This window comes from Callorhinchus milii, unplaced genomic scaffold (genome assembly GCF_018977255.1).
Source record: "Callorhinchus milii isolate IMCB2004 unplaced genomic scaffold, IMCB_Cmil_1.0 Scaffold2, whole genome shotgun sequence".
NCBI classification, from domain to species: Eukaryota; Metazoa; Chordata; class Chondrichthyes; order Chimaeriformes; family Callorhinchidae; genus Callorhinchus; species Callorhinchus milii.
Window position 1 is genome coordinate 80,727,274 of NW_024704743.1, and position 20,691 is coordinate 80,747,964.

At 43.8% G+C, this 20,691-nt stretch overlaps 2 protein-coding genes across 2 annotated transcripts in view; both read right to left on the reverse strand.

Annotated features, from left to right (window-relative positions):
* Positions 1–3,194: 3,194 nt before the first annotated feature.
* LOC121852919 lies at positions 3,195–4,533 on the reverse strand. Its single transcript, XM_042347000.1, has 2 exons — positions 4,409–4,533; positions 3,195–3,738 (listed from the first exon to the last, which is right to left on the reverse strand). Exons 1-2 carry the CDS (start codon positions 4,507–4,509, stop codon positions 3,195–3,197), a joined length of 645 nt encoding a protein of 214 aa, XP_042202934.1. The 5' UTR covers positions 4,510–4,533.
* Positions 4,534–6,244: 1,711 nt separating this feature from the next.
* washc5 (WASH complex subunit 5) overlaps positions 6,245–20,691 on the reverse strand; it is a 32,244-nt gene continuing 17,797 nt past the window's right edge. The window contains exons 17-28 of the mRNA XM_007907530.2: positions 20,393–20,494; positions 19,240–19,419; positions 18,547–18,671; positions 16,807–16,969; positions 15,528–15,630; positions 14,401–14,480; positions 11,722–11,825; positions 10,596–10,725; positions 9,324–9,420; positions 7,841–7,997; positions 7,509–7,596; positions 6,245–6,607 (exon numbers count right to left, since the gene is read on the reverse strand). Of these exons, the coding sequence (XP_007905721.1) occupies positions 6,551–6,607; positions 7,509–7,596; positions 7,841–7,997; positions 9,324–9,420; positions 10,596–10,725; positions 11,722–11,825; positions 14,401–14,480; positions 15,528–15,630; positions 16,807–16,969; positions 18,547–18,671; positions 19,240–19,419; positions 20,393–20,494 (1,386 nt within the window). The 3' untranslated portion in view covers positions 6,245–6,550. The remainder of the gene's footprint in view (positions 6,608–7,508; positions 7,597–7,840; positions 7,998–9,323; positions 9,421–10,595; positions 10,726–11,721; positions 11,826–14,400; positions 14,481–15,527; positions 15,631–16,806; positions 16,970–18,546; positions 18,672–19,239; positions 19,420–20,392; positions 20,495–20,691) is intronic.

Here is a 20,691-nt window from a genome sequence, read left to right on the forward strand (position 1 = left end):
AAGGGGGAGAGGAGCAGGGGGAGAGGGGAAGGGGGAGAGGGGAAGGGGGAGAGGTGCAGGGGTAGAGGGGAGAAAGGAGTGGGGAGGGAAGGGGAGATGTGGGGGAGAGGGGAAGGGAGAGAGAGGAGGGGAAGGTGTAAAGGGGAGGGGAAGAGAGGAGGGGAAAGGAGGCAGAGAAGAGGGTGCAGAGAGGAAGGGTGAAGAAGCGAATGGGAAGAAGGGAAGGGGAGAAAGGAGTGGAAGAGGGAAGGGTGATGAGGGGGAGAGGGGAAGGGGTAGAGTGGAGAGGGAGAAAGGAAGGGGAGAGAAGGCGGAGAGAGGAAGTGGGAGAGGGCGTGTGTTAGAGAGGAGGGGGCGAGAGAGAGGAGGAGGAGGGGGCGAGAGAGAGGAGGAGGAGGGGACGCGAGAGAGGAGGAGGAGGGGGCGAGAGAGAGGAGGTGAGGGCGAGAGAGAGGAGGAGGAGGGGCGAGAGAGAGGAGGAGGAGGGGGCGAGAGAGAGAAAGAGGAGGGGCGAGAGAGAGGAGGAGGGGGCGAGAGAGAGGAGGGGCAAGAGGGGGGGCGAGAGAGTGGAGGGGCGAGAGAGAGGAGGGGGCGAGAGAGAGGAGGGGCGAGAGAGAGGAGGGGGCGAGAGAGAGGAGGGGGCGAGAGAGAGGAGGGGGCGAGAGAGAGGAGGGGGCGAGAGAGAGGAGGGGGTGAGAGAGAAGAGGGGTGAGAGAGAAGAGGGGGTGAGAGAGAGGAGGGTGAGAGAGAGGAGGGGTGAGAGAGAGGAGGGTGAGAGAGAAGAGGGGCAGGAGAGAGGAGGGGCGAGAGAGAGGAGGGGCGAGAGGAGGTGGGGAGAAAGGGGTAGAGAGGAGGGGGAGAGGGGAATGGAGAGAAAGGAGGGAGAGAGTAGGAAGGGGAGGGAGGGTAGGGGGGAGAGAGGTGGGGAGAGGGAGGAGTGACAGAGGAGAAAAGAGAGGGGCAGAAAGGGGGAAACAGAGTGAGGATAGATAGGGGGAGTGATCGGGAGAGGAAGTGGAGAGGGAAGAGGGGGAGAGGGAGGGGGGGGCGGAAGATGGATGGGGGGAGGCAGAAGAGGGACGGGGGGAGAGTGACGAGGGGGGGGGGAGAGAGAGAGGAGGCGGAGAGAAAGGAGGGTGTGATAGTAGGTGGAGTGAGGATGGGGAGAGAAGGGGAGAGAGAGGGGTGAGAAAGGAGGGGAGTGAGGAGGGGGTAGAAGAGGAAGATGGGGGGAAAGAGAGGGGGATAGATAGTGGGGAGTGATTAGGAGAGGGGAGGAAAGAGAGGGGGGAAAGTTTGCATAACTTATTCTCTATAATCATTACACATCCTGGCTAAAACTTATCATTTTCCCATCTTAATCAGAATCTTTTAACCTCGCTGGCTGGATTACACAAGATGTCTGTACCAATATATCACCGTTTTCCTGCAATCTCAAATGCTACATCTATCTTAACTCTTCTCTTCAATTGTGCCTTCGGCTCCTCTCTTAACTCTCTACCCCCTCCTCGCTCCCTTTCTTCCCTCCCCTCACCCTGACCATTTCCCCCCTCCTCGCTCCCTCCCTTCCCTCCCCTCACCCTGACCATTTCCCCCCCTCCTCGCTCCCTCCCTTCCCTCCCCTCACCCTGACCATTTCCCCCCCTCCTCGCTCCCTCCCTTCCCTCCCCTCACCCTGACCATTTCCCCCCTGCTCGGGTCCCGACCCAACTGTCCAGCGCCTTGGGACGTCCTCCCGACGTGAATAACGCTCTATAAATGAAATCTTGTTGTTGTTGTTAACTGCCTTAACAGTGAATCATATCCCAAGTCATGTTCTGTTTTGTTCCCTAATCTTTTCCCGTTAACTGCTCGGACTTCACCACCCTCCGACCCATACCTAACACTTCCCCACCCCCGACCCATACCGAACCAACTTCTTAAGCACTGTTTACAGGGAACAATTCATATACCCTACAATACCCGAAGTCTGTGGATCATATGGAATATGAAATCGCTGCTTAATTCCCAGCAATTGCATTACATGTTGCATGACTTTGCCAGTGAAGTGAGAACTCTGATCTGAGCCAATAGACTGAGGGAGTAAAAATATGTTGAATTAATATTTTAGGAGTTGCAGAGGCGGTAGCATTGCGTATTGGAAAGGTTTCCACCCATTTGGAAAATACATCAAGAACTCCCAAAATATATAGTATTCCGCACCTCAGGCACTGTCAGCAGCAGCACCCAAAAATGCACACTCCACCTCACCAACCCGGTCAGCAACCTACTTGTCTTATTCGACCCTCTACTGTCTTTACTCCCCACACATCCATGCCATGATCCTTCCCCCACCTCCGCAATATTGCCCAACTCCACCACTGTCTCACCCCTCAGGCTCCCGAAACCTTCATACATGCCTTCATTACAACTAGCCACAATTATGCCAATGCCCTGCTTGTCAGCCTTCCCAATTCCTCCCTCTGCAAGCTGCAGATCATCCAGAACTCATGCAGCTCGTGTCCTCTCCCTCATCACAGCTACTCTCGCCCGGCTCCACTTGCTCCCCATCCCTCAGAGGATCGAGTACAAAATTCTCATCCTCACCTTCAAGGCTCTCCATGGCCTTGCCCCCTCCTACCGCTCCGCTAACCCCTTATGAACCTGTCTGCTCCCTCCGCTTGGCAGGCTCTGGCCTGTTCCATGTCCCCCACCCAGCCTGCCCCACCATCGGCAGTCGGGCCTTCAGCCTCTCTGACCCAACCCTCTAGAACTCCATCCCACATTCTCTTTGCCTCGCTCCCTCCCTTGCCTCCTTCAAGGCACGTCTCAACATCCTCCTCTTCAACCGTGCCTTTGGACACCCTCCTATACTCTCTGCCCTCCACCCTCCCTGATCCCCACCACTCAGGTTCTAATCCCTGACTGTTCAGCGCCTTGGGACATTCTTAAGACGTGAAAGGCGCTTTACAAATGTAATTGTGTATTGTATTTTGTATTGTATTGTAGATTGATTTCCCCACGCTGTACCCGGCAAAGGACCAATGTAATTAATTTGGAGATCCACCCAGGGTCCTCAATTGGTCTGGTATGTCTCAAAAGAGCCTTTTTTCTTTTTGGATCTGGATTGTGCTGAGCACAAATAAGACAATTGTTGTAATAATTCTGTATATGGTACTCCCTTTTTGGCCACTATCCCACATTTTGAACATGTTTCAAGGTATTGTCGTATGCTCGGTGTACTTTAGTTGGTAAGTCATGCACCATGTAAATGATGTCATTACAAACTTGTTGGGGGACAACCCACAAGAGATTGCCCTCTGCATCAGTATAAAAGAGATTTGGATTTGTAATTTTGTATTTGTCACGGGTTTCTCCGATTCCATTTTACTTTCTTCTAGTCCCTTCTTAACAAGGCATTTCATCATGTCCAGGAGACTGTGTCTCAACTGGGCATATTCCGAACCTTTGATATAATTCACATCCCGTGGGGATGAGTCTCCCAGCTTTCGGGGAGAATAATTCCTCCGTTCTCCTCCACCTTTATTCCGCCTCCAACTTCCTCGACCACCATAGTCTCCGCCACTAGTAGACCGCTGCCTGGCTCTCTTTTGCGAGAAATTACCTGACGACCCTTCATTCCTCCGTTGCCCTTCTTCTGCCATTGGAGGGGATGCGCTTGGACCATTCCAATGTGTCACTGCTGACACATTTACTTGCTTCTGCTTAAACGGGGCTGCATTCCATTTTAACTGCATCCTGCGAATCAACAATAAAAACAAAACTACATTCGTAAAGTGCCTTTCAAGTCGGGAGGACAACAACAACTTGCACTTTTATAGCATCCTCCACACAGGGTAACGTCTCAGAACGCTTAGAGGACGTCCCAAGGTGCTGAACAGTTTGGGATCAGGACCCAAGCGTGGGGGGGGCAGGTATCACCTACACTTCTGAATGGATAGGATCCCTTGAATCATACATTTCCTGCAGAGCTGTCCTAATCCAAGGCGGTGAATGCCGGTCAAGTTCCAGTCCTGCTATTGCTGCTCTGGTTAATGCTCCACCATGTGCTCAATTATAATATGCCCATAATCTCTGTCCAAATGCCTGTTCTGTAAGGATCCCCTCTTTCAAATCCCACACAAGCGAAAACATCTCCCTTTGACTGAGTAGCATTTCTATTCCCTGTCTTAGTTAACATCAACTGGCAAAGCATGAAAAACTGTAGGCGTCAGCTTAAATAAAATCGGTTTAGCATGCTCCTCGTCATTTAAACCATTAAGTACAGCTATTTGTGCAACTGCTTTAAAATGCACTAGAGCATCTCCCGTGCCATTGTATTTAGGCAATTTTGGAGCCATTCCTTGTAAATCGCGAAGTGCGTAGGGGGTAATAATACGCGCTTCAAGGATAGGTGTCAGTTGATTACCTGCCTGATATGAAGGTGGTATCCACATCCATTGCTGCGTCACAGACGCCATAGTAGCAGCAGACGTTACAGACGAAGGTGTTGATGGCCCGTTCATCCATTGGTCACCGTCTCATCATCGAGGTCATCCCAGTCCACACCTGAGGAACTTTGCAGGGCCATATTCATTTCTTTCTCTGCAGAAAGCATTTTCTTTAACGCACTAATCTGTATTGTATTTTTTAATTTTTGTATTGCAGTTCTGTAGCTCAGTGGTTAGAGCACTTGTCTTGCAAGCGAGAGACTGGGGTTTGATTCCCAGCAGGGCGAAATGTTGGGCAAGTTTCCTTTACTCCACATGCCTCTGTTTACCCAGCAATAAGTAGGAACCCGGTTGTTAGTCGATTGGCGGATCACTTTTCCGGGGGTATTAATCCCTTCTAAAAAATAATTTGGTCACTCAATCCATGTCTGCTTGTAGGACACTGCTGTGCGCAATTGGCTGCCGCATTTCGCCCACAAATATAGTCAATTCACTTTACAGTCTATTCTGTGAAGCGCTTTGAAACGTCTAGAAGACGTGAAATGCGCTATATCAAATGCAAGGATATTATTATATATTATTATATTGTAATCTGACTTTCAAACACTTTATGTGAAACATTGGAGCCTTTCTGACTTTTAATTATTTAATATTATTAATCCTTGCATTTGATATAGCGCTTTTCACGTCATCTCGATGTCTCAAAGCGCTTCAAGAATAGACTGCAAAGTGAATTGACCGCATATTTGTGGGTGAAATGTGGCAGCCAATTGTGCACAGCAGTGTCCCACAAACAGTCGTGGATTGAAAATGACCAATTTATTATTGTTTTGTTTTTTTGGAGGGATTATTATTATGGAGTAAGGAAACTTGCCCAAGGTTTTGCCCTGCCTGGAATTGAACCCAGGTCTCTTGCTTGCAAGGCAAGTGTTCTAACCACTGAGCTACAGGTCTCCACAGTTGAGTTTGCACATTGTACGTGCTCTTAAATCCTCATTCTATTGTTCTAATTTACTGTATATAATACTGAGTGTTAAATATTCTGCTTCTGTCTCTTCCTTTTTTTAACCCACTATGCAAGTTGTTTGGGATTTAACTCCTTCACTTCCAACCTTACACTGACTCGAAGGAAACTTCCTTAACTTTGCCAAGTGATCTCACACTTATACCATCACTAACCAACTAGGCTGCTGGACTACCAGATTAATTGATTAGTATTTAATACCTTGTATTACATTTATGAATAACAGCAAATTACTTTTTATTCTCACTGACCCATCCGGGGTGCCAATCTGTAAGTTTATGGCTTCCTCACAGTGTAATACAAAAGTTAATATTTTAATAATCAGTCAATACATACAACCAGGGACCCTTCGGATTCAAAGACGATCCAATCCTTCCTCCGGGAGAGAATGGAAACCACTTTGTGTAGGTTGTTTATCTGCCCTCCTTCTCGGTGTGTCTGAGTCTCTTACACGGACAGTCCTTTCCTCTCGGTGTCTCTTGAGTCTCTTACATGGACGGTCCTTTCCTCTCGGTGTCTCTGAGTCTCTTAGTCTAGTTTTTCACTCTCTCCTGGTATGAAATGTTGGTCATCGCTCCTTCACAACACACCGTCCTGCTGCCGTGTGGCCGTCTGGCTTCTGCTACTGCTCATCTCCTGACCAGACAGCACTAGTCCAGTTGATGCTGGTTCTCTTTGCAACAAAATCTCTTACATAGAAACCAAACCAAGATGTGATGGCGGGGGCGGTGTCTCAGTTGCACTCTTTCATCACTTTACAAAAGTCAATAATAACTAGCTTAAAAAAAGCTTTCAATTTTGCTTGAAATTCCAAATTTTATTGCAATACAAAAGGTAATGTTTGAAACAGGTTATTTTTCATAATTTACATTTGACAGAGAATACATTACAGCTATTATATTATCGACAATATCATTATACAATTTACTGAAATCAGAAATTAAGGTTATGTGGACTTTTCAGCCATAAACTCCTCAGTACTTTATTTAATATTGCCAGTCAAATAGATGTTCACACACACCAATTCCTGACAAGATTTCAGGCTTTCACAGAACATTGATGAAGTTTGTGTATATCTTCTCATCAGGGAACATTATTATAGAATAGTCCTGAATTCGTCAAAGATGAAACTTGGGACATGCGCTTCCACAACCTTGGAGGCGGAAAAAAAAGCAAGTCAGTAGATTTTTCAGTATTACTGCCTTGCAATGGCAGCAGCCCAAATATAACATAGTTACCATTATCATCCCCCCACCAACCCCATTTGAGACTGTGCAACTTCTTGCACTCCATCATAAGAGGCTTAGTGTTCAACCTCCTTGCCCGTCTTGTTCCGAATGCATTTGCAACCTCTCAAGCAAACTGCTCTCTTTCAACGTGGCTTTAGTCACCTCTATATGTTTCCTACTTATTGCTTACGTCTATCACTGCATTTGTTTGGTTGCAACACTTATTCTTTTATATTAATGATGCTATCTAAATAGAAATAACTTGCATTTTTATAGCAATTTATCACGACAAAACATCTCAAAGCACTTCACAGGTATTGATTGTTAAGTGACGCAGCTGTCTGTAGCATACATGGCAGTAATTTCTACCAGAAAGGTCCCACAAACACCCATGAGGTGAATAACTAATTACTCTGGAGGACAGCTGTTCCCTTCTCTTTCTCCCTTTTAGAACAGTGTTTGGCCACCCAAACAGCAAGAAGAAACCTTGCTTTAATATCATTATATGAAAGACAGCACTTACAACTTTCCTATTACTACATTGGAATTTCAGTCTAGCCAAAGACCACAAGTCCTAATCTGGAACTCGAACCCACAAACTTCAATCTCAGAGTGCTACCTGCTATATCAAGCAGACTTTGGCTGATATCATGCGTCTAAATTCAAGTTGTTGCCAAATTAATGATAACATTGGGTGATTATTTCACCCTATTAAGCTTTGCAGTGCGACCTGGGCGAAGCATGGCGTCTAAGATTATTTCAACTAAGACGCAACTATCAAAGGAAGACCATTTGTCTGAACAATGTCTATGCAGACTTCCTTACTTTTCTGGGTAGTTTTGTGTAATACACATAATTCTCCAAAAACATCAAGGCAGCTACAGCATCTGCAGGCATTTCTGGGATCTTCTGACTGAAAGAGCAAAGATAAAACAAATCAAAATTGCTTATATATTGCACAACTGTACATTAAAATAAACCATTTCCAAATGTATAGTAATACCATCTTCACGCTCAGTTATACAAAGAGGCAAAGAAAGACTTGACTTTTATAATATAATTATAATATTGTCATGAAGCTGTAGTAACCAGAAGCTAAGTGTACCAGCACCACACACTCTCTTTTTCTCTCTAAAATCAAAGACAGCGACACTAACCTGGTGGTGCACTGCTCCACCGTGGAGCGGATAAACTGGCCAATCAAGGCCAGGAAATGCTCTGTGTAACGTGAGTGGAATTGCTTCAGCAACGTGACAAGTCCCACCACCAGAGGTGGCCAGTCGATGGGATCTGCAGCTTTCTTACATACCATCCCTGCAAATGGAAATACAAACTCATTCTTTACATCAGGGTGGTCCAATCTTTTGGCTGCCGCGGCCACATTCATTATTTGAAAAAGGTCGTCGGGCCAGAGAGAGAGAGAGAGGGAGAGAGGAGGGGAGAGAGAGGGAGAGAAAGAGAGGGAGGAGGGGGGAGAGAGAGGGGGGGAGGGGGGAGAGGGAGAGAGAGAGAGTGGGGAGAGAGGTGGGAGAGAGGAGGTGGGGAGAGAGAGAGGAGGTGGGGAGAGAGAGGAGAGGAGAGGAGGGGAGAGAGGGGGGTAGAGAGAGGAGGGGGTGACAAAGGGGGGGAGAAGGGGGTAGAGTGTGAGAGAAGGGGGAGCGAGAGGGAGAGAGGGGGGAGAGACAGAGATCGGGAGGGGGGAGAGAAAGAGGGGGAGAGAAAGAAGGGGGAAGGGGGGTGAAGAGGATGAAAGAAGAGGGAGAGGGGGAGAGAGCCCCATCTTAATTAAGTCTGGAAGTAGGGGATCCCAAGTCCTGACATTGTACCTACACTATTATTTTAGGCAAGTTGAAACTACTTTGGGTGCAATTTACTGGAACAACCATGGCATTAACCTACTGCAAATGTATTAACCGTTACAGTTGAATCTGAGAATACTCATTTTTAAGTCTGTAATATTGCCTCCCTTTCTCCAAACTGTACTTTCAAAATCAATCAGACCAGGAACATTTTTTTCAACTTTTCGTGGGATGTATTCTTAGAGCTTTGGGATCTTGTCATTGCCTCTCTTCTTCTCTCTTTCCATCCCCCAAATAAAAATGGGCATCTAAACAAGCAGCTTTCACCTGCAACATTTTGCAAGAAACAGGTAATAAATAGTGTGTTAATCAGAACACAACAGATTGGGACAGATTACTATACTATACCCTGGGAGTGGGGGAGGATAAAACATGAGAAAGGAAAAAATGCACAAAGACTCCTTTCCTTGCAGTAGTCAACCTGGCTCAGTTGGCAACAAGCTACACAGTCACTAAAGTTTACAGTAAATCCTGTGAAGGATTTGAGATATCTTCCCAATGTGAAAGGATCAATGTCAAATGCAAGGGTTGTTTATTTATAATCCAGACAGCAATCTACAGCTCATATCCCATACTGCCAACTAAAAGGCAATGGGTGGGCAACAAAAAGAAAGGGTGTGGGAGGTTATAGTAAATACTCTAAAACTAAAATCAGTAATAAAAAACTGACCTATCATTTATCTTTGCAGATGAAATGCCCCAGTCCTCTTTTCTACAAATGGACACAAAATCCAGGTATTTGTTTTACAAAACATGCTCAGATTACACATAGTGCACTCACCTTGGTTCTTACTGTACTGAACTTTTGGCAACTGAGAGATCAAAAATAGAAAGTTCACCACCGGAAAATATGGCAGCCTCTTTGTGGTTATATATATCTAGAAAAAAGAAAGATAGTAAAAACATAAGTGCGTGGAAAGGTCAGGTTCCATTTAGTAAAGTACTCTGGTGACTCATAGCTTGTGTTTCATTGCTCCAATTTCCAATTATATGGCAGAATTTGCCATTTTATATTTGGCATACTATTTTATTTCAAAGATTTAAATGATCTAAAGTGGTCCAATTAAAAGTGTCCTTTTGACTTCTGGGAGCTAGGTTTGAAACCAGCCCAGAAGGACTGAGGCAGCAAAGATCCAACATAAAATGAATTGTTGGCAGTTTTAGCCGCATGTTTGTGGGCTCACACCCAAAACTGCCCTGAAATCAACAACCTCAGAATGGCTTGTATAGGCATAGAAAATACCCACTGATAACATTTCTAAAGCTTTTTTTGAGGCAAGTACATTGCTGGAGCACAGCAGAGGGAACTTTACACTGCAGCTAATCTATGCTTCTTTATCTGGCTTGAGGATAGAGGGGGAAAAATTCCCTGCATCAGCATGCTTCAACCTTGAGTAGCATAAATTCACTGAAACTAATTAAATACAATCTTATACACCCTTGATTTGCATCGGAATGTAAAATACAGTATTTTATCAATTCTATTGAAGATGACTGATTTTCACTGTTATACCAGGGATGATCACCAACCCTAATTTAAATTATGAGGCTATTACATATCAAGTATAAATTCACCATATGTCTCTGTTCCGCACTGCATAGATCATCGCACAAGAACAGATGAAGAACACAATTGGCACATCAGTAATCCAGACTTGAAGCAAATAGTCAAACTGGACATGAGAGAGAATAAGAGTGAAGGAAGTATTCGGCAAATGAATAAAGTGAAAGCCACTCTACAAACAAAGATTCTACCAGCAGTTTAGTGAACAGACTGATGGAGGTTTAAATAAGTATCTACTGTGTGCAAACCTCCTTAGAAACAGTGCAGTGCAATATCCTGTGGCCAACCAGGAACTACTGGAGACCAAGGGACTAACAGCCAAAGGAGGGATTCAAGACTGATATTCAAACTCTACAGCTACCACATAGCCAAGGATCAACATCATAGAATATCGCAATTATTTATCCATTAACAACTTAATCCCTCTACTTCCTTCCCTCTTCCCTCTCGACCTCCATCTCTCTATGTCACACAAACATATACACACACCTTATTGAGAGGATTGTGGATGCCAGCAGCCTCCATGTAAGCTGTGATTTCGTACAACAGAGTGTTATCGTCTTTAGGGTAAGGCAGTGTGGGATCCCGGTAATGTGCTTCAACATCGGCCAAAAGTGCTCTGGACAGAAAAACAACCTGCATGTTAGCAAACATTCAGAACTCCTTTGAGACATGTATATAAAAAAACTTGTACCGTAAAATTCTAACAAAAGTGTATGCAACAATTAATCAGTATAAAATTTGTACAATTATAGGATCAAAAGGGTGTCGCTTATTGCACTTGCTTGTGCCGAGAGACTGTCTGTAAGAGGGAGAAAGACAAGGAGAGAAAGAGAGAGACAGACTGCAAGAGCAGTTTTTTCTATTAACCAACACGTGAAAGAATTACATAAAATCTACAGCATCAAAATAGGGCAATCAACCAAAGTAATCTGTGCAAGTATTTACACTCTGTGCAGGTGTCTAAACAAACTAATCCGCTCTTTCTAAGCGCTCTGAGACACTAGCTTCTATGAGGGGCACAATATAAATGCAAGTTGTGGTTGTTCTAGCTTCCCCCAATTCCTTTCAACAACAACAACAACAAAATTACATTTGTATTGAGCCTTTCACGTCTGGAGGATTTCCCAAGGCACTGGACAGTCAGGGATTTGGACCTGTGCAGGCGGTTGGGATCAGGAAGTGTAACAGCAGGCTGATTGAGACAGGAACCAAGCTGATTTTTCCACTCGCCAACACTGTTTGATTGTAGCATTGAGATCGACTGGGAGATAACTGCGGACAAAGTGGGATCCATACCCAACCTTATTTGGGAGAGCAACTTGGGGGAGAACTTATTTTTAAACTGGCTGAGATCACTTCAGTGACCTCGGTCAATAGAAGCAACCGAAAATGGATGTTGACAGAGCTCCATAAAAGTCATTGCAAAAAAACGTGCCAAACCTTGACCTTAAGTCGGGGAGCCAAACAGGTAAACAACAATGACATAATTATCCTAAGGCGACATTCCCTTTCAATCAGTGTGAGAGACATTAATTGACTTCTGAATGCTCAGATAATGGAAGTTATATCTAAACTGGCAGTTCCTAGTGTTCTGGATAACTGATGTCCTTACTGGTTGAGGTTTTCCAGTGCTGCGGCAAGATGCTTGGAATCAAACTTGCATGAATAGCTCAGCTCATTGGCAATCTGCTGCCTTAGAATCTGCATCTGACCCACCTACACATTAAAAGGAATAATCCTGTTAATTACGGCAGAACAGATGAAGGCAGAATTTAGCAAATAGATAAGTATTCATAATTCAAACAGCGCACAGTAATTTTAAAGATAATTCCCATTACAATAGGTAAATAGCCATGTAAACATACATTTCTACACTAGATAATTTGTTTCAGGAATGAGTTTTCTCAAATCAGATGAATGGGGGGAGGATATTTCAAAGGACTTTACAAAGCTGCCTGGGAGGCTGAGCCGAGGCTCAGTGTAGGGAGGGGGGGGGTTAAGGAGCTGACAAGAATGGGGGAGGGGCAAGATAACCGTGTATGCAGTGAACATCAAGGTTTAAAGGTGGGGAGGGAGGGCTACATGGTAGTTGGTGATGGTGGGAGGAGGAGAAATCTATAAAATGTTAAATAATAACAGTAATAGGGTGCAATCAGCATTTCTGGATTCATTGCACATGCCCACAGAAAATTGGGGGCTTCCACAACCTGGTCATCTTCCCACATTAAACACATGGCTGAGTTGCAGGCAACAGGTCACCACTGACGTCACTTCCGAGCTCGCCACTCAGGAAATGAGATCAGCAGTATCCTGTGACCTGAAAGCTAACATTCATTTTTAAGTTTGTGTGAAGCTGGCTGGTTTCTGTGCATATTTGGATGTTTTGGTTTATAACAGATTTCTACTGCACTTTGATTAAAATTGACTGCTCTCTCTCCATCAAGTTTGGAACACAGGAATTTAGGTAGAAAAGTCTGTTTGGCCCATCGAGCCCATTCAGCACAGACCATTCCATTGGCAATAATTATGTGCCTGTTCTTCCCTTTATAGTGGCAGAAAATTTTACGAAGCATCTTAAAATGTTTAAGGAGTTATATAAAAGATCATTCCTATCATATTACACCCAATCGCACGTTAGAAAACGTAATACCTCCTACTTAGAGAGAGGGGATATTCTTTTGAGTTAGGCTTTATTAATGATTAAATGGGCAGCAATCCATGGATTAGTCAGGCCTTTTCCATATAGTCCTGATATAAGTCATGCACTCTTTGGACAGATTTGAATATAAAATAGCGCAATTGTTCAATTCATCAATCTTTTATGTACACTATTCCAGCTCTTCATATCAAACAGATTTTAACACTAAAGGTCACTTAGACCTACAACAACAACAACAACAACTTGGATTTATATAGCGTCCTCCACGCCGGACGGCGTCTCAGAGCACTCTACAGTTTCAGATCCCGGGACCGAGCCAGGGTGAGGCGGGGGGGAAGGTGACCAAAGGCGCGGTCGAAAAGAAAGGTCTTCAGCAGAGACCTGAAAATGGGAAGGGAGGGAGCGAGATGAAGGGAGTGAGGAAGGCAGTTCCAGAGCCTCGGGACATAGTGGCTGAAGGCACGGCCGCCGAGGGTGGAGCGGAGGACTCGGGGGACAAGGAGGAGGCCAGACCCGGAGGATCGAAGGCAACGGGTACTGTGCTGAGGAGAGAGGTCAGAGAGTAAGGGGATGCAGAGGAGTACAGGGGCTTGAATACGATGGTGAGGATCTTGAAATCGATCCTCTCTGGGACAGGGAGCCAGTCCAGTCTGGCAAGGACTGGGGTAATAGGGGAGCGGAGTTTAGTACGGGTGAGAATGAGGGCGGCAGAGCTCTGACTTTCAGCGGCTTTTGGGGAGAGGTATTTGTGGAGACGGGTGATGCGTCAGACATACTGCATACTCTTTCCAGTTTACCATTCATGCCAAGTTTCATTTTTTTAAAAAATAAATAATTATCAACAGAAACTCTTCCCAACCCTAACCACTTCCAAACATTTTAAAAAGATAAGTGCGAAGCCCTTTGAGATGTTCTCTTGACATGAAAGCTACTGTAAATTGTTATTGTTCGTGATACACAAGTTTCAGGACATAATTGTCCCATTTATCTTATTGAACACCACAAAGCAATATGCCAAGCTAGCACAGTGGAGACACCACAGACCAGTATTCTGACTGGGATACTTTTCTGAAAAAAATGTTGTGTATCCAATTATTTTTAGAATTTTCTTACTTCCCACTTGCATATCCCTCTTCTCCAAATGCAGTAGCATTGTTCATGTGTGTCTCAGCAAGCCATCAAACTGTAGGCTGTGTCACACAGAAGCCTGACTACTACACACCTGGCTACCACAAAAGTGCATAACCAGTGGAGCCCTGAAGATGGAGGAGGAACCCTGGCTGATTTTCCCCTCCCTAATCCTGAGAAAGAAGGGCCAATTTAGAATCCCCATGTATCCCTGGCATTGACCAGCAAACTCAGCATGCACCAGGATTCGTAGCAGTGAGCTCCTGGTCTACAACTGCACCAGCAGGGCTGCCAAAGTGACTGGGATCCTAATTGTGGTGTAGAACTGGACTTGGGCTCCACCACATTGTGTACTGCCTTGGTTGTGACCTCGTCTGAAGATATTCTCCTCCCTCCCCCCACACCATTTTATTGTAAATCAATAATCCAGAATAAAACTTTAAAAAGGAGGAAGTAATAACTAAGTAAACATTAAGGATTTTGATAGAGTCTGAACATAGTTACCTTTAGAATAGAATCTTGATAAACGGACCAGATTTTCTGAGTTTTCGCCACAGCAGTGGAATACACTTTGCTGGAATTCGCTAAAATTAATGAAAATGAAAAACACAAGCTCAAATATTTCCAGAAGGTTTTCTTGTTGTGGCCTCTTACAGAATCAGTAAACTTGACAGTTATTAGTTGTGAAGTGTTTGAAATGTCTGACATGACAAGCTGACAATGCAAGTTCTAAGTAAGCATTAAAGCACAGAATCTAGGAAAATAAATGTATTTTAACCCTGTCTTCTCACAGAGCAGTGAAGTCTGTGGACATTGCCAGAGATCCCACCAACATATCATCCCATTAATCACTTCTTTATTAATTTATCTATCTGTTTATGTGATGTGGGAAACATGACTAGTTTTCCTATCCTTTCATCAAAGGTGTGCAAACTCCCTCTGGAGAGAAGCCCCTGTGTTAATTCCATTATATGCAGATTACCCTGTCTTTTAGAAGAAAGATGTATCCAAGTTGGATACAAAAAAAAACAACTTAAAAGAGCCCCCATAACATTTTTCCCAAATTCCAAATTGGTAACGATGGGCTTTCAGCCTCAAGTGCTTCTATGAGATGTGGGATAATAACAATCCTTACATTCGATATAGTGCATGTCATGTTGGAAGGATGTCTCATAATGTTTCACAGGATACACTGTATAGTCACTGTATTTTTGTGGGCAAACACAATAGCCAATTTTTGGGCTGCAATCTCTTGGCCAATGTACGCACAGAGAGGATAATCAGATGGGCTTAAACTCTTGTCCTCCTTCTGGGATCAACACATTAATACTGTACAGTACTGGTTTCAGCTGTCAGAGGCCTTATCCTGCATGAAGGTTGCTAAATAAATGCAAATTTTGTTGAAGTTGTTGTACCGATTGTTTCCTTCTCCAATCAGCACAATAACATTCAACAAATTAACAATGTTTGCTCTCCTCCAGCTAAACTAGAATATATTCAAAATTATTTTCCCATTCACTCTTTTGATATCAACTATTGACTAAGGATTGGTAATGATGGGAAATCAGAATGAAAAACAATAGAGTGCCAAAGGCCACCACACACTGCAGATGCTTTGTGGACTGACTTACCTACGATTCCTTTCAGCGGGGCCACCTGATTCAAGAACAATTTGAAAGTGTCCAACATCACCTTATCTCTCAGCACGTTTCGTTGAAGCACAAGCAGGAAAGTCTACAAAATAACACAGGCATTTTGAAAATACAGCATCTTCTCATCCACCATCGAAGTCCAGCAAGACTGAACTTAGTGCAGATCTGCAAAATCTTTAGTTTAAACTTGGTGAGAATACCTGGAGTGCAAGGTTTAACATTTCATCATTTTACAAACAGCAAAAATGTTGTCATCCTGGCTCAGTTGGTAACACTCTTACGTCCGAGTCAGAAGCCGGTAGGTTCAGGATTTCTTTTCAAAGCAAACATTTATTAAAACATTATGTTTAATATTGCTTATCATAGAAATGTGACCATTCAGCTCATTTCTCTGTGTTGGTATTTGCTTCTCCAAGAAACCGTCCATCCAAATTACCATTCTTTCCATGTATCCGCTAACACCAGTACCTTGCATTTGCTTGTCCAATTCTTTTTAAATGCCCAATTGTCTCTACTCTGACATCCACTGCTTGAAAATCATTCCATATCTTGACAACCCTCTGGGAGAAGTTCTTCCAAACCTTTTCTTTTACTCCCCTAGTGATAATCTTGAATTCACAACCTACTCTTCGAATCCTGAACTAGCGGAAAATTTTTCAGGATTAATTCTCTCAAACTATTAGTTTGTAGACGTACGCCTTCAAAAATAGTCACTCCACTTTATAGTATATTCCGTCAAGTGCCTTGAGACGTTGTCCAAACGTGAAAGGCATAATATCAAATAAGAATTGCTATTATCTTGAACACCTCTATCATATTACTCCTCAACCTTCTCTGCTCCAACGGGGTGAGTCCAAATGTCTCTCATCTCTCCTACCTATATCCTTTCATCTCTGGTATCATTACTTTTTCATTTAACTTTATTTATATTCACTTTAATATAAACACAGTCCCAATGACCTCAGAAGCCAAGGCGTGGTTAGTGGGGGATGGAGAAGGTAACGAAATGACAAAAATAATATACATTTATCATTGCAAACTATTGGGAAATGTTCATAATAACAACAAAATTACATTTGTAAAACGCCTTTCAGGTCAGGAGGACGTCCCAAGGCTCTGTACAGTCAGGGATCAGGACTGTTAAAAGGAGAAATTTTCACATACAGATTCAGAATGAAACAGGTAGAGCAGAGCTTGGCTGATATTAAGGTGACACATATTCAGTGTAATCTACAACCATGAGATATTTCCCCTTTACCTGGATCTCCTTCACAATCATGAAGCAGAGTAGTCTGTCCAGCCCATTCAGCCCGAATGTGCCTAAAGAGTTCTGGAGTTCTGATAAGAGCTGCTTGTTGGTCACTTCTTGATGAGTCTTCAGGTCGTACCATGTGTTGATTTGGTCAATATAGCAGGTCACTCTGAGCAAAACAGAAATCTCTATCACTTAAAGAAAAGATCAGTGTGTAGCAAGGAGGTTGGGGACCACATGGTTTAGAGTGATGGAAAAAGGGCACAGTAATTGTAAGCACTTTTGTTTTAGCGTGAAATGTGTGACTAGGAAACTGTTTCTTTTTCCGTTGCCTTTTTCTCCCTTCGCCTGAAGACATTGAATTGTGCCATTAGTTCACCTAAGCAGTCATTCTTCAATCCTCTCCTTATCTGACTTGCACACAAAGCCACTGGATAGTCATATTGAGCAGGGACCCTGTCAGATGTTCAATCACAGCTAACCTATGGTACCTGGCAGATAATGAATCGTTGGTTTGAGGACAACCTTATAACCAGCATCCAAGACCAAGAAGAAAATAAAGCCCCTACTTTACCAACATGAAAGCTGATCATTGATAGATGTGACAAGAAACGTCCGCTCACTTCAGACATGGCTTTGGTCAAAGGGAAGGAAGGTTTCTAATAGGATTACATAGTCTGAAAATGGGGACGAGGAGAGAACAAAATATTATGAATAAGTTTAGGAATAATCTCCTAAAAATTTATACTTTAAAATTTCCTTTAACTATGACCCTTTTCACTCCAGTAAAGTTTGTATGTGGACAATATTAGCTCCACCACAGTGCACAATCTGGAGTTTGTGCATGAGTTTTAAAGCCAACATCTGCTCCATCGCCAAACCCAACTTACTTCCACCTCCAGAAAATTGACACTTATGCCTCTCGTTCACCTCTACTGCTGCCTTGATTCACCTAAAGGATAGATTTTCCAATGCTCTCCTCCTCATTAGCCTCCCTGAATCCACTCTCCAAAACCTTCAATTGATCCAGAAATCTGCATCTCAATTTCTTTCCTGCACAGGCCTCTGCACATCCTTTAACCTCATCCTTGCAAATCACTAACAGCCTCCAGTACCTCAGGCAATCCTTATCCTAGAAACAAACAACAACAACAACAACAAGATTCCATTTATAAAGCGCCTTTCACGTCAGGAGGACGTCCCAAGGCGCTGCACAGTTGGGTCATGACCCGAGCAGGGGGGAAATGGTGAGGGGAGGGAAGGGAGGGAGCGAGGAGTGGGGAAATGGTCAGGGTGAGGGGAGGGAAGGGAGGGAGCGAGGAGGGGGGAAATGGTCAGGGTGAGGGGAGGGAAGGGAGGGAGCGAGGAGGGGGGAAATGGTCAGGGGGAGGGAAGGGAGGGAGCGAGGAGGGGGAAGAGAGTCGAGAGGGGAGCTGAAGGCACGGTCAAAGAGAAAGGTTTTCAGACCAGCCTTGAAGGAGGAAAGGGAGGAGGCGGCGAAGGCACTGGGGGATGGAGTTCCAGAGCCTGGGGGCTGAGAGGCTGAAGGCCCGACCACCGATGGTAGGGCGGTTGGGGCGGGGGACGTGGAGCAGACCGGAGCCAGAGGAACGGAGAGTACGGACAGGTAGGTAGGGGGATAGTAGGTTGGAGAGGTAGGAGGGAGCAAGGCCGTGAATGGCCTTGTAGGTGATGCATGATGAAAACATAGGAAAGCAACAGCATGGTTCACAAACACACACTTACTTAGGATCAGTGATTCTCAGTATTTCCCTGCACAGTCGCCCAATAAAAGTCACTGATTCATCGACAGGTTGGAATTTGGGGATTGGGATGTGGGTGGACTGGTACATGCTCTGCCAGTCTAGAATCTGCAACAGTGAAAGCACATCTGTTATTAAGACACAGAAAGCCTTATAAAAAGTACTACTGAGGTGTATAAAATTATAAAAAAGGATTTAATATGCTGAATAGTGAGCAACTGTTTCCTCTTGCGAGAGAATTAAGGATTGAAGGCTGTAAACGTAAATTTGAGACTAAACTGTACAGTGAAATAAGGAAGCATTTTTTACACAGTCGGTGGTGGGAGTGTAGAATTCATTCCCCGAGGGGAGAGGAGGCAGTCAATTACAAAATTTAAAGGTAAATAGATAAATACTGGATTTAAAAATAATAATTTGATCACTCAATCCACGACTGTTTCTGGAAAACTGCTGGGTGCAATTGGCTGCCTCGTTTCTCCCACAAAATATACAGTCAATTCACTTTACAGTATATTCTGGGAAGCATTTTGAGACATCGGAAAGATGTGATAAGGCACTATATCAAATGCAAGGATTATTATTATGGACAGATTTACGTAAAGGTGTGCACTGGAGAGAAATAATAAACAAATTAACCAAAAATAACCAACATTTAAAAATATTTAAAAAGAAAGACCTTTGTCCTCAGGAAGTTATTGCACTCTTGTTCCACATTGTAGTTGATAATTCGGGACACTTCCTCCTGCCATATCTTCAGCCCATAGATGCTAACATAATCCTGGATGTATTCAAATGAACGGTAGAACCCATCCATTGTGGCAGCCATTTCTTTCAATTTGGGCATAAGTTCACTGGTCTACAATCAAAGAATACAGTGAGGTTTCAGGTTTTTACACAAACTGGTTTCCATGCTGATTTGTACGTCTATCAATTCTTCTCATTTTATTGTCATTTTATCAATAATTCGTATAGATTATACATCACCATATATACATATGTAAGATTACAACACAAATGCTGAATAGTTCAGAACCCATTCTAACCCCCATAGGAGTTTGAGGTTTCTGTTAAAGACAAACTCGAATACGGAATTCTGTTAAAAGTAATGCCCTTTAGCTATAGGAAAGAAATATATCTTCAGCCTATTTACCTATACTGATTTTAATGCAGAAAATCCTTGGGACCTGGCCCTGAGCTAACATATTCCAGAGATGTGCAGAGGAACTAGGCTACCCCACCCCCCCCAAAATACTGAAGCTGGCAAATATGCAGAAACACACAATATTACAGTGCTTTCATGGAGACAACCTTCTCTGGACCATCTCCAAAACAGCCTCCCAATAAAACTAAACAGGCTTTCCAACAGCCAAATGCACTGCCTAAGAAATCATAAGGTCAATAGTTCAGTTGCCATTAGCTCCCCCGGGGCCGTGAAAGACAAACTTTGATTCGGGTTTCCACTTCTCACTGCCACTCAGTGAATTTTAACATCAGGATACAGTAGGGTTGTGTTTGACTGTGGTCTTTGAGCCTGCTAATGCTGTTCATGGTTTGAGCATGGATTACCATCCACAATACAGTGGTTACAATACAATTACCATCCAGGCTCAAAACGTAAAGAATTATAACGTAGGAGGAATTGAGTGTATGATAGGGAAGCCTTTTACATTGTCTGTGAAAGGAATGGGCTTGATGGGGCAAATGGACTTTACCAATTTGTACTTTGTTTTCAAATGATCTTTAATAACTTTGCTTTTCTTTCAAAAGAGCCAGGTGACGGGGTGCGTATACACAGTGGAGTCTTCATTGTAATCTGGGCATCCTCTCACCTTGGCTTTAGGGTTGAAGATCAGCCCCTTGTGAAGACCAAAGGCAACCCTTTTGACCAATTCCTTCCGAATCCCATCTTCCAACAACTGCTTAGGATCCACCTTTATAAAAGGAAAAGACATTTGATTGATACATGGCCTCTAGTTTTTGTAGACTGAGCTCTGCTCAATAATGTTGGAGGACTGAAATCCCCCTCAAAAGGTTTCTGGGAACATTCATCCTCCTTGTGAAAGTTGTTCACCAAAAAATGTTTAGACCGTTTAAAAAGAAACGTCAAAAACAGGGAAACGTAAAACAA

What these genes read in the sequence shown, in the direction of transcription:
- LOC121852919 (XM_042347000.1), bottom strand. Translation starts at nt 4,509, where the DNA reads ATGGATGAACGGGCCATCAACACCTTCGTCTGTAACGTCTGCTGCTAC. An exon ending in ACCACCTTCATATCAGGCAG is followed by an intron (nt 3,739 to 4,408) that starts GTAATCAACTGA and finishes GTTGATTCGCAG; the next exon opens with GATGCAGTTAAAATGGAATG.